Source organism: Staurois parvus, unplaced genomic scaffold, assembly GCF_062004578.1.
Source record: "Staurois parvus isolate SC_StPar_1 unplaced genomic scaffold, SC_StPar_1.0 ptg000137l, whole genome shotgun sequence".
In the NCBI taxonomy this organism is placed as follows: Eukaryota; Metazoa; Chordata; class Amphibia; order Anura; family Ranidae; genus Staurois; species Staurois parvus.
Genome location: NW_028317933.1, coordinates 13,463,372 through 13,477,954, shown reverse-complemented (window position 1 = coordinate 13,477,954; position 14,583 = coordinate 13,463,372). Strand labels below are relative to the sequence as shown.

The window sequence follows — 14,583 nt, the reverse complement described above, 5'->3', positions numbered from 1 at the left end:
CACTGTACTAATGGCACTGGGGAGGAAGGGGTTAACATGTGGGGCAATCAAAGGGTTAACTGTGTGCCATTTATAACTGTGTGCTGTGTTTGTGCTTTACTGTAAGCACACTGCTTTGCATGGCTGTGCCAAGCACAGCCATGCAAAGCAGTGTGCTGGAGCTGACATGGGAGAGAACTGTAATTACCAGTCGGGACCCGGTGATTGACAGCCACGGCTATGAATGGCCACGCGGGTAGGGCGCGTGTGCCCCCTGCCCGGAAATATAAAATCACGCATATATACGTGATTTTGCGCACCTGTGCTGCCTTGTAGTAATACTTCTGCTATAGGGCGGACTGGAAGCAGTTAAAAAATATAATGCCTAATGCACACTGGCCATAAACAATTGACACTTTTAAGGGTGTTTCATTGTTTTGTTTTGTTTTTTTTGGGGGGGGGTTGTCACTAAATGTGCCCATGACCACATAGGCCTTTATAGGCATTTAGAGGCAGGAGAGGCAGAAAAAAAAAACAAGATCAGCATGTTCGGGAGTGGAGTGTTTTGTCCAAAAAAACGCCCAGCACACCTAAGCATGTGTAAACCCATCCAAACCTGCCTAAGAGCTAGTGCTTGAGCATTCATTCATTTCAATAGCTAGAATAAGTAATTAAACACTTGATGCATCTAAACACATTTGCAAAACACAGCTAATTGCATTTTTTACGCTGTTTTTCTCCTGATACGAGAAAAGCCATTCAGAAGAGCTGGGCAAATACCAGTAAGCATGAGGTCTAAGACCAAAGGGTTACCATCAGCATTCCAAACGTACCAAGAATACAGTAAGACATGCAAGAGACCCAACAGGGCAGTTAAAATAGATTATGAGAAACATTGCTTAAAAAAGTTAAAAAAAAAAACTTTTGAAATTGAAAGCGAGCCGTAAAGTGATTAGAATTTTGTTAGAAGTTAGAGGAAGGCCCTCCATTGAACTTTCTGGTGGAGGAGAGGGAAGGAGGGGGCATGTCATTGTTGGATCACCAGCTGAGCCTGAAAACCAAAAGCTATTAACCCCAACAGCACTGGAAGTTTAGCAGCAGGAAGAGGACAGGGCAATATTGCAGTGAAGATTTCTACAGAATCCACAAGCTTGAACTTTGTGGGACATACTTCATTACAGTTGAATCTGTAGAGAAAAATTTTTTTTTTTAAGCTACACAGAGACAACCTTTAGATTAGATTCGTAGGAGAGGAGGAGTGGTGAAAAAACAATCCCAGTGTCAGTGAAACTGAATGAATGGATCTGCACCTGTTGATTCATTCATTCGTTTCTCCATTTACAAACTGCTATGGTCCTTCTATGACAAAGGAAGGGGAGAGACCAAACATTTAAACAAAAAGCATGTGATCCCTGTGATCAGCCCCTCAGATCAGCTTGGTACACTGTCTCTGTGTATAGAGAAGTCTAATTAAGGATTGTTACTCAGTGATTAGCAGAACAGCCACATATCCCTCATTTATGCAATGCAGTTTATAAATGACACTGGGTAAATAATGGTCCACCAATCTGCTCTTTTAAAATGAACGCTCATCGAAGGGGGGATAAACAATTTATGTGTTTTTGAGAGAATTTATATGTTTGCTGATGTTCTGAAAACCTGTTGAAACTGTTTTCTTTATGCTGGACAGAGAAGGAGATAATGTAGCTCTGGCATTACTACCTACTAGCACATACAATACTGGATTAAGGCAACTACATAGATTTGTTATTACAAACAAAATGACCATTAAGCCACGCATCCATAACATACGTGAGAAATTCAATTTTCGTAGCTCTTCCAGGTAAACAATATTAGCTACAGCAAATGGGGTTTTAGTTAGCACAAAAACCCCAATAAGTATAGCAATAATCCTATATATTTTTTGGGAATTTACATGTTGCGATTTTCTTACTTGCAGAACAATAATTAAATTGGAAAAGGTCATGACAAAAAGCGGTATAAAATACCCAATAACTATTATTGGAATATAAAGTATTATACAAAAATGATGTCCTTCTTTATATATGGCTAGTGATGTGTCATCAGCACAACACATACTGTCTTTACATCCTTGTCTGTGATATGGAAACTTCACAAATCCTGGTGACTCCCATGTGTCATTTACTTGGGTAGCCATTTTCAAGGCGTTCAAAACAAGACTTAGAAAATATATTTTGTGACCTAAGCTATCATTTCCAGTAGTATGGTAGCGAAAGGGAACATATGTACAATGAGTTGTTACTCCATCCTTGTGTGCATCGTTAAAATACATTGCTGGTGTGCCAAGAGGCAATACCACGGCCCAAACTGCAATACAGACGAAGGAACAAATGCGCTGGGAGAAGATCTTACGGTGCCACAATGGTTTGGCCACTGACAAGACACGATCGATGGATAAAGCTGTGATAAAGAAAGAACTAGAGTACATATAACATACAAATGCAGACTGAATCAGCTTACATACAATAGATCCGAATGACCAGTACTTTCCAAGTACTATATTTACTCTCATAGGAGTGGTCAGCAGGAATAAAAAATCTGACACTGCCAAGTTCAGGAACCAGAGTCTTGACTTTTGTTCCTTCATTTTGAATCCAGTGATGTAGATGACTATAGCGTTGGTCAAAACCCCAAGTACACAGGTAATAGCCGACAGCGCTATCACCAGCTGGCTGGCTTCTGTTGATAAGTAATTAAACTTGTTTGTCGTAGTCTGATTTCTCAAGTCCCAGTAGTAGAAGCATATATTTTCAGAAAGTATCTCTGTCTCTGTTCTTGAAACCTTAAAGTAATCACAAGGGTTTAATTGAGCTATCTTCTTTAACACACAAGTGACAAATACAAACAGAACCTGGATGGAATAGAGTGCACCTTTCTTTTTTAATATAAAGAACTATCATTATTTTTTTCCTGCTCTGTTCCTTATGGTATTACTTTGTCCCATGTTGCTAGTAACTTTCTAACCCTAGCTAAGAGGTCCAAATGGCACCTCCTCTGTTTCTGCCACAGTGAATATGACAACAGCTAGGAAGGAGAAGGATGCTTTATAATATATAAAGCATCCATCTCCTTTCTAGCTGTTGTCAGATCTGCCATGAACCTCATAGCTAGGTTAAGAAAGTACTTAGCAATATGAGACAAAGTACATTGTTCCATAGGGGACAAAACAGTAAAAAATAATGATAGTTCTTTAAAGTGTATGTACACCACAACGTTGGACCTCTCTTATTTATTCCCTTTTTATTCTGTTAAATATACCATTTAAAGCATTTTGTTGTATCTGTTCAGTAAGGGCAAACAAATACCTCTTGATCATGTCAGAAATTCATAGCTACCTCCTATTTTAGCTCAAGGAGTCTAGCCCTCCTAGTTGTTATCTTGGGACTACAGAATGATTGGTCTCTGCTGTGGAGAATAGGATGGAGTGGCTTTGAGTAGTGCAGCGTTACCCCCGCAGGAGTCGCTTGTATTTTTGCCTGGGTCTTCTCTTACTTCGCCCCACAGCCAGACACAAGGTATTTTCTATAGCCAGGTGCATACACACTTTCGCTCTCTGTCTTCAATGACCAGTCCACGGGATGTTGTTTTTGTAGTTTTATTGTAGAACTGGGGATAGGGATGGTGATCTTTAGTAGGATACTCCAAGATTAGGACTATTCACATCAGAAAACATCTAACTCATCTCTTAGTTATGCACAGTTGAAGTCCTTGCTGAAAGCAGATAGCAGACTTCCCTTTAGACTGTAGTAACAAGCAGGTTAGTGTTGAGCAAAGTCTCTTAGCAGTAGTAACAACTGGACAATCTCATCAGAACACTAGCCAGTGTTCCCTTTTCTCAGACTCACACTATCAAGCACCAAAGGGGTAGCAAAGCACACAGAGTCCCCAAGATCTGTACTCACAATGCCCAAGGACAGAACGGTAGCCTCCTTTCAATCTTCCCAGCGACACCCTTCTGTGATACTAGACAGATCCTTGGCAGACAGTTCCCCCAGTCAGCTTACTGAAGAACCAGGGTCATTCCTTCTAGCTTCCGGCCCTCAGGTTGCCCACCTGAGGCCACATGGCAGCAAGTACCAGGTGAGGCAAGCCTGCCTCCAGCCTGGCTTGGTGCAATCCTCTCCATGGAGAGACGCTGAATCCATGTGCTCATAGAACATAAATAGCTCTCCCAGCATGCAATGGGGCCACACTTCCCTGAAATTGGCCAGGGCTGCAACCATATTCATGCTGCCTGTTTGCCTAGCTCCCAGGTTCTGGAAGGCTCTAACTGCTTTCAGAAAGCGGGGAGAACTCAAGACAAACTGGAACAGCACCAGAGTATCATGAGCAGACCTTACTAATCCATCTCAGCTCTCTGTTAAGCAGAGAGTCCAATTAGGTTTTCCTGACAGCTTATCTGATAAGCATAGAAACAGCTCTACTATCCTAACTGTACAAAGCCTAGCACCTATCTAGGAGGGCGCTACAGTAGTTAAACAAAAAATAACTGGGCAGGGTTTACACCATTCAGTCCAAAATAATGCTGTGTGTTGTAGGGTATACAAATGATCAGAACTACACGATTGAATACATCCTGTATAAGGTTTCTTTATTACTCTTGCAGAGTAAATGTATGGCTGCTGCATTGGCCTCTGATCTGTATGGTGTTAGCGTAAGTCTGTACTTTACCTCTGTTTACAGAGAAGAGTATCCCAGTCACTCTACTTTTTTGTGTCCAGTATATCCCTGTAATATTCTCTAAATAAAGGCCAGAGGTAATGAGAGATCTGAGCCCCCAAACTGCATTGGGTACCCACTTTTGTATTGTGTTTAGTAAACCTTCTACTGGATGTATTCAATTGTTGTGGTGTTATGCCTATACCTTATAGACGTCTTACACAGTTTCACAGAAATATCCCCAGTGGAGGATTTTCCTTCAACTTTAAGCTACATAGTTACATTTATTCTGGCTGAAAAAAGACAAAAGTCCATCCAGTTCAACCATTAAAAAAAAAAGTTATAATCCTATACCCACAGTTTGGATTTTCCCTTATTTTCTGTCTCAGTAACAATGATCACCAAGTCAAACAGGGGGTGGAATCCCCCCAGTGGTGAAACAGACCTCATTAAAACCTGGCAGATGGTTTAGCCCTATCACACTCTATTCAAAACTAAAAATGTTGTGCTTTCAATTACACTTTAACTCTCCAGCATCTCCTAAATGGGAAATATCAGGTTCTTTACTAGCACAGGCCCTGTCAAATATGTAGAACCATATGTCCAATTTATAGATTTCAGGAGTGGGAGGATAGCGAGCTGGCCTCCAAGCTAGGTGGTGGTTCCAACTTAATCAAATAATTGTTCAAAATGTGGCAGCTCTCTTTTGTCCCATGGAGTTCCTGTGTGAAGTCACCTTGTACGAAGTAAACAGATAAGTGTGCCAAGCCATAGGGATTGTTCCAGGTACAAATTTTTAATTGTCATTTTATTTCAAATAAACTTTCACATCTGGAACAATCGCTATGACTTGGTTTTTCCATCCTTTAACTCTAATTCATACATTTTACAGACGCTACAAAGAGTATAACCATACAGGTTATAGTGAGAAGGGGCTAAAAGATTCAAAAAGCCTATGCACTGGCTGGAGGGTACTCTAATTCCATTAGTCACTTCTCACCATAACCTGTATGGTTATATTCTTTCATTGGATCCAAAGCCCTTCTCCACAGAAGCAATGGTTTCCATACACTGTACTGATGATAGCCAAAAAGCCCAAAACAGCTGTAATCAATCTAGACTAAATAGCTCTATAATACTAATACTCATTTTTACACTATACCCCAGCAATTCTGACTGTTCATTTGGCTGTTTGGGGAATAAAGAAAATTATTGGAATGGCTGCACCCACTATCCTAAAATGAGAAATATTCCTCTTATTTTCAGGATATGTGATGGAATGAGACAGATGCTACATATACACTGCTTAAAAAATTAAAGGAATACTTTGAAAACACATCAGATCTCAATGGGGAAAAATATCATGCTGGATATCTATAAAAAATCACAGTGAAAAATTGATGCAGCATGCTAGTACATTTTGCTGAAATTTCATTGCAGCAACTCAAAATGGTACTCAGTAGTTTGTATGGCCCCCATGTGCTTGTATGCATGCATGACAACGTCAGTGCATGCTCCTAATGAGACAACGGATGATGTCCTGGGGTATTTCCTCCCAGATCTGGACCAGTTCATCACTGAGCTCCTGGACAGTGCAACCTGGCAGCGCGGATGGACCAAAACATGATATCCCAGAGACGTTCTATTGCATTTAGGTCAGGCGAGAGTGGGGGCCATTCAGTGGTATCGATTCCTTCATCCTCCAGGATTGTCATGCGCCAGGAGGAACCAAGGACCCACTGCACCAGCGTAGGGTCTGACAATGGATCCAATGATTTCATTCTGATACCTAAAGGCAGTCAGGGTTCTATTGTCTAGCCTGTAGATGTCTGTGCGTCCCTCCATGGATATGCCTCCCCAGACCATCACTGACCCACCACCAAAACAATCATGATGAATGATGTTACAGGCACCATAACGTTCTTCATGGCTTCTCCAGACCCTTTCTTTATTTTCACTTGTGCTCAGGGTGAACCTGCTCTCATCTGTGAAAAGCACAGGGCACCAGTGGTGGACCTGCCAATTATGGTGTTCAATGGCAAATGCCAATCAAGCTCTATGTTGCCAGGCAGTGAGCACAGGGCCCACTAAAGAATGCCGGGGCCTCAGGCTCAGGCCACCCTCATGAAGTCTGTTTCTGACTGTTTGGTCAGAGACACTCTCACCAGTGGCCTGTTGGAAGTAATTTTGTAGGGCTCTGGCAGTGCTCATCCTGTTCCTCCTTGCACAAACGAGCAGATACTAGTCCTGCTGATGGGTTAAGGACCTTCTATGGCCCTGTCCAGCTCTCCTAGAGTAACTGCCTGTCTCCTGGAATCTCCTCCATGCTCTTGAGACTGTGCTGGGAGACACAGCAAACCTTCTGGCAATGGCACATATTGATGTGCCATCCTGAAGGAGTTGGACTGCCTGTGCAACCACTGTAGGGTCCAGGTATCGCCTCATGCTACCAGTAGTGACACTAGCCCTAGCCAAACGCAAAACTAGTGAAAAACAGTCAGAAAAGATGAGTAGGGAAAAATTGTCAGTGGCCTCCACCTGTAAAACCATTCCTGTTTTGGGGGTTGTCTCATTGCTGCCCATCTAGTGCACCTGTTGTTCATTTCATTAATACTAAAGCAGCTGAAACTGATTAACAACCTCCTCTGCTACTTAACAGACAAGATCAATATCCCAGGAGTTTAATTGACTTGATGCTATACTCTGATTAAAAAGTGTTCTTTTAATTGTTTTTGAGTAGTGTATTATTATATCTATTTTGCCAATAATGAAATGTCTTACCTGTGTCTGAACAGCAGTGTCCATGCTTTCTCATCTGCCACTGTAAATAACTATTTCTCTAGATTCTCATATTTATAAGAAAATCATTACCCCGTCCATTTGTATGCATCTGAATAATAGATAAAGGAATCTCACTTCAATTACCCTTGTCTTGGTAAAAATCAGGCCTAAACACTATTAAATTTATGCTTGATATGTTAGGTATTATATCGTTAAGGTTTTCACATTCTGCTAAAGTGCTTCGTGATTACAGAATAATTTATTTGAAATGGAGAAATAAACATTATAAGACTGATAAAGTAAACTTGCATTATACAACTGTTCATTAATAGAAAAGAGGGAAACAAATTCACTTTGCCTGTGATTTGAGTGGATTCAGACCTAATTGTATACCCAAAAAAAGGTGGGATGTACAGTAAATACAGAAAGCACCAACCTAGCTCCCGACTGTCCCTAATTTTGAGGGACTGTCACCCATTTAAATTAAATCCTTCTGTCCCTCTGTCCTCATTTGTCCCCCTTTTGTGGTCTAGAGCAGTGGTTCTCAAGCTTCCTAATGCCGTGACCCTTTAATACAGTTCCTCATGTTGTGGTGACCCCCAACCATAACATTATTTACCCAGTAATTATAATTCATGAGTGTCGTTTTACCTCCAATACTGCTGCTTTCAGCACAGTAGCTGCTTTTAACAGAGTAGCTGCTTTCAACACAGCAGCTGCTTTCTACACAGTAGCTGCTCTTTACACATCAGAAATATGTTTTTTCCAATGGTCTTAGGCGACCCCTGTGAAAGGGTCGTTCGACCCCCAAAGGGGTCGCGACCCACAGGTTGAGAACCACTGGTCTAGAGGTAAAGACCTCATTAAATTTATAACTGAACTAATAAAAATATTCTACAGTGCTAAACCTTTTACCATCCCCAAATTCTTACATTTATTGTTCTGAACAGCCAGTAGGAAGGAAAATTATAGGTAAAAAGAACTTGTGGGTTTACTCAATAATTTCCTGTGTTTCCTTATGATCTGCATAATTAGGGGCATGGCAGGGGTTTGTACACTGCATACAAAAGTGTCCCTCTTTCCCATTTCAGAAAGTTGGGAGCTATGCTATGAGCTAAATAATGATTCATGGCTCTGTCTTTCTAGCAGTTCATCAGACATTGAGCAAAGCTCGGCAGAAACAGTTCCTCAATCTTGCTGAAGTCAACCAATGCTCATGGGGACTATGGTACATGAGAATCTCACTTGTAATTGGAATGACACCCATGCCAATTTTTTAAAGGTTTGGGATCCATGGATCACTAACAACGATAGCTTGAACCTTAACAGCACCCTGCTTTTAACCTGATGGATTCTTCCGTAGCCCCCGTTAATTTGTATTTGGCTGAACCCTAGCGGAATCACCCCTGCCTCTTCCTCCTGCCTCCCCTTCCTTACCAATCCCCCTCTTCTTCTTTTCTCTCCATTCTTTTTGTTTCCTTGGCTCCCCCACCTTTTTTTTGCTTTTCCTCTTTTGTGATTGTTTAACCGGTGGCATTGAGGCCACTTCTCCCACTTTGTTAAAGGTCACAGATGTCGCTCAAAAAGAGCAGGCCCTGATGAGAAGAGCTACTATCTTACTGTTGGAAAATCTGATGGTTTGTTTTACCATATATCCCTGTTGCTGCCATTGTACTGACCTCTTCCCTTTACTTGTTTAGTGTGAGCATTTGGCCCGCTTGTTCATCCTTTGACAAAGTCTTTATACCTTGTGTTATGCTATTTTGCTGTATAAAAAACAAAATGAATTAATAAATTTCTTTGTAAAACAAAATTGTTTCATGGAGTTTATATATATATACTTTCCTTCCTCTAATCTTTCCACTAGAACCAAAGAGATGAATTCTTGTGTAAGGTCCAAGTGGCTCTATTGACATTTACACATGGCTAGGGGCTCTTTCCCCCAACCCAATATGACAGCCCTGGTGACTGGTGATTTGTCACTCAGGTAGCCAGCTCTGCAGTGTTGGAAAAAGGGAGTTAGTCGCATGCTTTCAATATTCAACCTTCCTTACACTACACCATTGCTCCATTCGGCTACCATACGTAAGAATAAGGAGATTATGTAACTCACTTCCCTTCCTCCCACAATTCAGCACTGGGCACCTTGGCAACCAATCACAAGCCACTGTTATTATCACATGGAGATAAGGAAAAGAGCCCCTAACCCTGTGTAGGCTGTGACCACAGTAACTTGGGGCTAATGCAGAGTTTTCTGTTGTTACTCCTGGTGGCTGAATAGAGCAACAGGAGAGCAAAATAAAAAGCTGGCTATACATCAGTAGAGTTTTGTTAAAAAAATTGTCTTCAAAATATTCATTTGATTCTCTAATAATTAGAAGGACAAAATCAACATTTGTTTTCAACCAAAGTGACAAGAAAATTCAGGATAAAAAATGTTTGCAAAAGAATGTAACATGGTTTTTATCCCTGTGAAATCAAACCTGTTTAATAATGCCTGGGATTTCATTTTGGGGCTTTTGAATGAAATTGGTTGATTCAATGATAGCAAGAAAGAATTATCAAACCATACTTCCCTATTGTGCACATGGCACTGATGCATTTCACCTTGTAAAGGGCTTAGTCATAAAGAAAATTACAAATTAAACTCAGCCCAAGAACTATATTACAAGTCTGATCAGTCATTTGGAGAAAGGGATAAGAATAAGGATAATGTTTTTTAGTGATACTGAGGAACATAGAAGAGGAAAAAAGGCTCATGCCAGGGTCCAGAACTCAGCATCCATAAACATAATCCAAGGCAGCCACTTGTTTCAAAACTATTTTGAATGTATCATGATAGTGAATGCTTAGTTCTTCCATTCTCAACAATCAACAAATGTCATCAACCTATCTGAGATGGTTGAGAATCAATGTAGTATTCCAATGTCTTGGAGAAACAAATGTGGAGTAGTAATTTTTTTTTAGCTGAAGACAGTGGCAACAATAACAGCTTTAATCAGCTGAACTCTAGGCTGGAGAGAAAGTTACCCCTGAAGTTACTCCCCTGTTCACTTCAAGAGTTTACTACTCACTGAGTCTATAGGATGATATCTTGTTCCTTGGGCTACAAGCAGCCAGTACTCTCTTCCACTGACCGATGTGCCTATGATGTAGACAGGCCCTCGGGTTCCTCACATAAAATGCAGGACCACTGTTCCTGCATTGTATGTGATGATGTCAGAGAGCTGCAACATGTTGGGCAGCAAAAACAAAATGGCAATAGGGAACCAGGCATGAAGGAAGCCTTCAAGAGCAAGATATAAGGTAAGTATAGCACCTTATTTAAGTCCCCCTACAAGCAGTTGATTCCAGTGCCAAGAAGGACCCATTACAAGGTTAACATTTTTCCACCAGCCCAGACTTTAATTTATCAGTTTACACCAGCATCCAAGGTTCTATGGATAGCTAGGGTTCTTCCAGAGGTTGCTAGGAATTCCTTGGGCTGTGGCTGATTGTCTTCCCATCTAATGATGCCTGCATGATTCCAGGTCCAACATCACTAGGCAGAGCCAGCAGCATGGCAATAATGATCTTTTTAGCTGTCTGTAAGAAGAGCATTTTCCAACTGAACATCATTGTAGGAGACATTTTTTTCTGCTGATTCCAAATAAACAATCTTAGCTGGGGTTTCCCAAGACCAGTAAATTATTCCAAGGGTTCCTCTGTGAAAAAGACTGAGAAAGGCTGGCATACACGAACAGAACAATGAAAGAACTTTGATTAGTTACTACAGATTACTGCATTCTTCATTCAGATCAATTAATCAAAGATCAGTCTTTGTATAAAAAATAAGACAAAACAAAGAACTGAACACTTAGGTAAAGTATGTAAAATGCACACATATTGTATAACTAGTTAGTCTTCAGAATTCTCCATGGGAAAGCCCATGTAAATCTGACACTATTTCCTCATACTGTCTTCCTTTTCAGTTTCACATTGTCAGGGCTTAAAAACCTTTAGCTGACAAAGTTGTCTTTGTAACAGCACCAAGCTCTGTCAAGATGACCTTTTCCTGCACATTAATCCTGGTGTCCTGTCTGGTTGTGTTAGGAAGAACGGACACTGGGAACCCAGGAGCAGTAGTGAGAATCACACAAAAGGGACTGGATTATGGTATGTTGTCTTGATGGCTTACGTATTTGTACTGGAAGTTCTTTCACTCTGTACCTAGATTTTCATTATGGGGGTTGGGAGGAATATGGCTTCCCTAGTTGATTTTCCTCTAAAAATTGGTTGTCTTTCTGATCCTCTGGCTTCAGTGTATTTTGCAATGGCACTTGAAGACTTCAACAATTCTTACTATACTTTGGCTTGGCTTTATTTACTGTATGTTTGTTATGGGTGACTCACAACATGCTGAAGTCAGAAACAGACAGGAAACTGGCATTTTCAGAAGGAGATTAGCAATGCCAAATCACTTATTTGTCTAATAACAGGTTTCCTTTAAAGCTAAAGCTGAAATCTTCTCCCCTGAATTCTCCAGGGTGCCAGGTTTCTGGCTTTTCCTTCAACCCAGCATGCTGGCACTGTATTGAGAATGTATGCTGAGCTACACATGCCCAGCTCGGTGTGCATTAATAGAAGATTGTAAACAGGCAGATTGTATTAAGTCAGTTTTATATATATATATCTGCGCTAATGGAAGTAAATGTTCAATAATTAAAAATAAAGTGTATAATATATAGCAGCTGAACACAAAACCCTGATACTAGGCAATAAACAATAAATACATAAAAATGCAGTGCTTAAAGTGACAAATAGTCATAGGAAAACCGGGAAAGAATGTGTAAAAAAATAGTCCATCTAAAATTAAATAAACCCACAAGCCACTAAGAGCAAGAATAGATTGTAAGCTCGAAAGAGCAGGGCCCTCAGACCCCTCGTGTAGTGTATTGTTACTGTCTTGTCTCATGTTATGTCCCCCTGCTACTGTACAGCGCTGAGCATACCCTTTGGCGCTATATAAATACTGTATAATAATAATAATAATAGAAAACCCTGGGCACATTTTGTTTAGTTCACCACCTGGACTGACTGACTGAACCAGGATTGACTGACTCCATGGCAGCACTAGCCATTCACCAAACCAAAGTACCACCACATTGAGTCATTCACACGTTCCTCCCTAGTAGTAGAAGTAGCAGATATTTTTTTTTTACTCTCAGTGGCAGAATGGAGCAAAAAAACAGTATGTGCTTGCTTTATCCTTCATAGGACAAGCACAAGTTAGTTTTTAAAACTATTTATTAAGATGTGATTTCAAAACCCACATGCATTAGAACCATAGGAAGTGGGCTTTAGACATGCAGCATTCAAATAAATCTAAAGGCTTGAAGAAATTATCAATATAATAACCTAAATGTGCATAAACAACAGCATTCCACTAATTGGCTGGCGTTTATCCAGTCAAGCATTCACACTTACACAATTATTATACAGCATACATAGCATAACCTAAAGTGGACCTGAACTTAAAAAAGTGCAGATTTGCTGTGTTATAGGAAACAGACAGTTAATTGCTCTAAAGCAGTACCCTGAGTGCACTTTCAGGTATGTGAGTGCACCTAGGCACTCCTGCATCTACAGCATCATAGCTGTATATCCACAGTGTGATATCTAAGGTACTGCTGCCAGATCTGAGTGAAATTTGGTGACTTCACTACCATGATGCTCACTGTTCTCCTTGCTACAGACTGACATGAGGAAGCAAAGCCCTGCCTCTACCAAGATGGTCACCTCCACACAGAGACTCACAGAACAGTAATGAGGACAGCTTCAGAAAGACCACAGGCGATACTGGTGATGTGATTGGGTCTTTGCCCTCTGCCTGCCTTTTTTAAAGCACAGCTTCCGTAGCTTATTTTCTCTTTAATATATTGGTAATCTTAGGTCTCCCATCAAGCACTTTCACCAACTCTTCATATGTGACATTACGTAAGGGGACTGGACCTACACTTGCTCTTGCCTGCTGTCTCAGTTGCTGTTTCATTTTACCTAGTTGGTGACTGAGAGCTGGCTTGTGCCAGTCCTCCAAGAGTTTATCATTATTGTCTTGCCAACCTAGTATTGCTGGATGTAACCTAGGTTATTTTGATATAGTTTATGATTCATTCTGTCGTATGATGATGATGCTTTATGCACATTTTTGCTGTAGTGCCACAAAACTAATATACATTGATTCTAAAATATACTTGGAATTTTAAGCTGTCACATTCGTAGGTGTCCACAATTGATCATTCTTCTAGTTAAGACTTACCTATTACCAGGGGCGGACTGACAACTCATGGGGCCCCTGGGCAATAGGGGATCACGGGGCCCCTGTGTCCTTGCCCAAACTCAAAAAAGCCTATAAAAAATGTACCAGGGGCATCTCATGGGGCCCCCTACTGACCCCGTGCCCTCGGCAGTGCCCTAGTTTCCAAATGGTCAGTCCGCCCCTGCCTATTACAATAGTACTCCACCAAAACCAGAAATACAATATAAAATATAGCAGCAGACAGAATCTATAACTACAGTACCTTTACAAGGAAATCCTCTACTGATCTTTGCTGCTCTCAGAGTTCTCTCTTCCTATCACAAAGTGGAGTCTGTTCCCACTAGAGGGTGAAATGGCTAACCTGAAACTAGCTACTGTACCTAGGGCTAGGCAGTGGTGATGGCCACGTAGGTGACACAGAGAAATGCAAGAATTCTTGGAGAAGCAGGACACCTATTGGAACCAGAGGGTAAGCCTAGTGTGCCCGACCATACAGCGATGGTGAGAGCCCTTAGTGGGGCCAAAGCGCAGAATCTAAGGAACCTTCATTTCATCTCCAGAGCTCCTAAAGGTGGTTATGGGTTCTGCAGGCAACATCCAGGTTGCGGCTCTCTGACCAAGTAGACAGCTGCTGAGGACTGAGAACAGATACTCAGGGAAGAGTACTTGCGTCTCTGAAATGCAGTTATTTTCCATTATTTATTAAGAACAAGAAAGGTGGTTAGTATGAACTATTGCATATGAATATTAATATCTCCATTTCCAGCCAACAAGTGGAGACCTAGGTGTCTTTTAATGTTTAAGTTTAACTGCTATGCAGAAAT

At 41.0% G+C, this 14,583-nt stretch overlaps 2 protein-coding genes across 2 annotated transcripts in view; one reads left to right on the top strand and one right to left on the bottom strand.

The window, feature by feature from the left end:
• Positions 1 to 1,316: 1,316 nt before the first annotated feature.
• On the bottom strand, positions 1,317 to 7,485 carry LOC149465836 (C3a anaphylatoxin chemotactic receptor-like). Its single transcript, XM_089673457.1, has 2 exons — positions 7,462 to 7,485; positions 1,317 to 2,803 (listed from the first exon to the last, which is right to left on the bottom strand). The coding sequence occupies exons 1-2, from the start codon at positions 7,483 to 7,485 to the stop codon at positions 1,592 to 1,594; spliced, it is 1,236 nt and encodes a 411-aa protein (XP_089529583.1). The 3' UTR covers positions 1,317 to 1,591.
• A 3,947-nt stretch (positions 7,486 to 11,432) lies between these two features.
• Positions 11,433 to 14,583, top strand: part of LOC149465835 (bactericidal permeability-increasing protein-like) — a 51,533-nt gene continuing 48,382 nt past the window's right edge. Inside the window, exon 1 of the mRNA XM_089673374.1 lies at positions 11,433 to 11,616. Within this exon, the coding sequence (XP_089529500.1) occupies positions 11,505 to 11,616 (112 nt within the window). The 5' untranslated portion in view covers positions 11,433 to 11,504. The remainder of the gene's footprint in view (positions 11,617 to 14,583) is intronic.

What these genes read in the sequence shown, in the direction of transcription:
- LOC149465836 (XM_089673457.1), bottom strand. Translation starts at nt 7,485, where the DNA reads ATGGACACTGCTGTTCAGACACAG. An exon ending in ACACTGCTGTTCAGACACAG is followed by an intron (nt 2,804 to 7,461) that starts GTAAGACATTTC and finishes GATTACTTTAAG; the next exon opens with GTTTCAAGAACAGAGACAGA.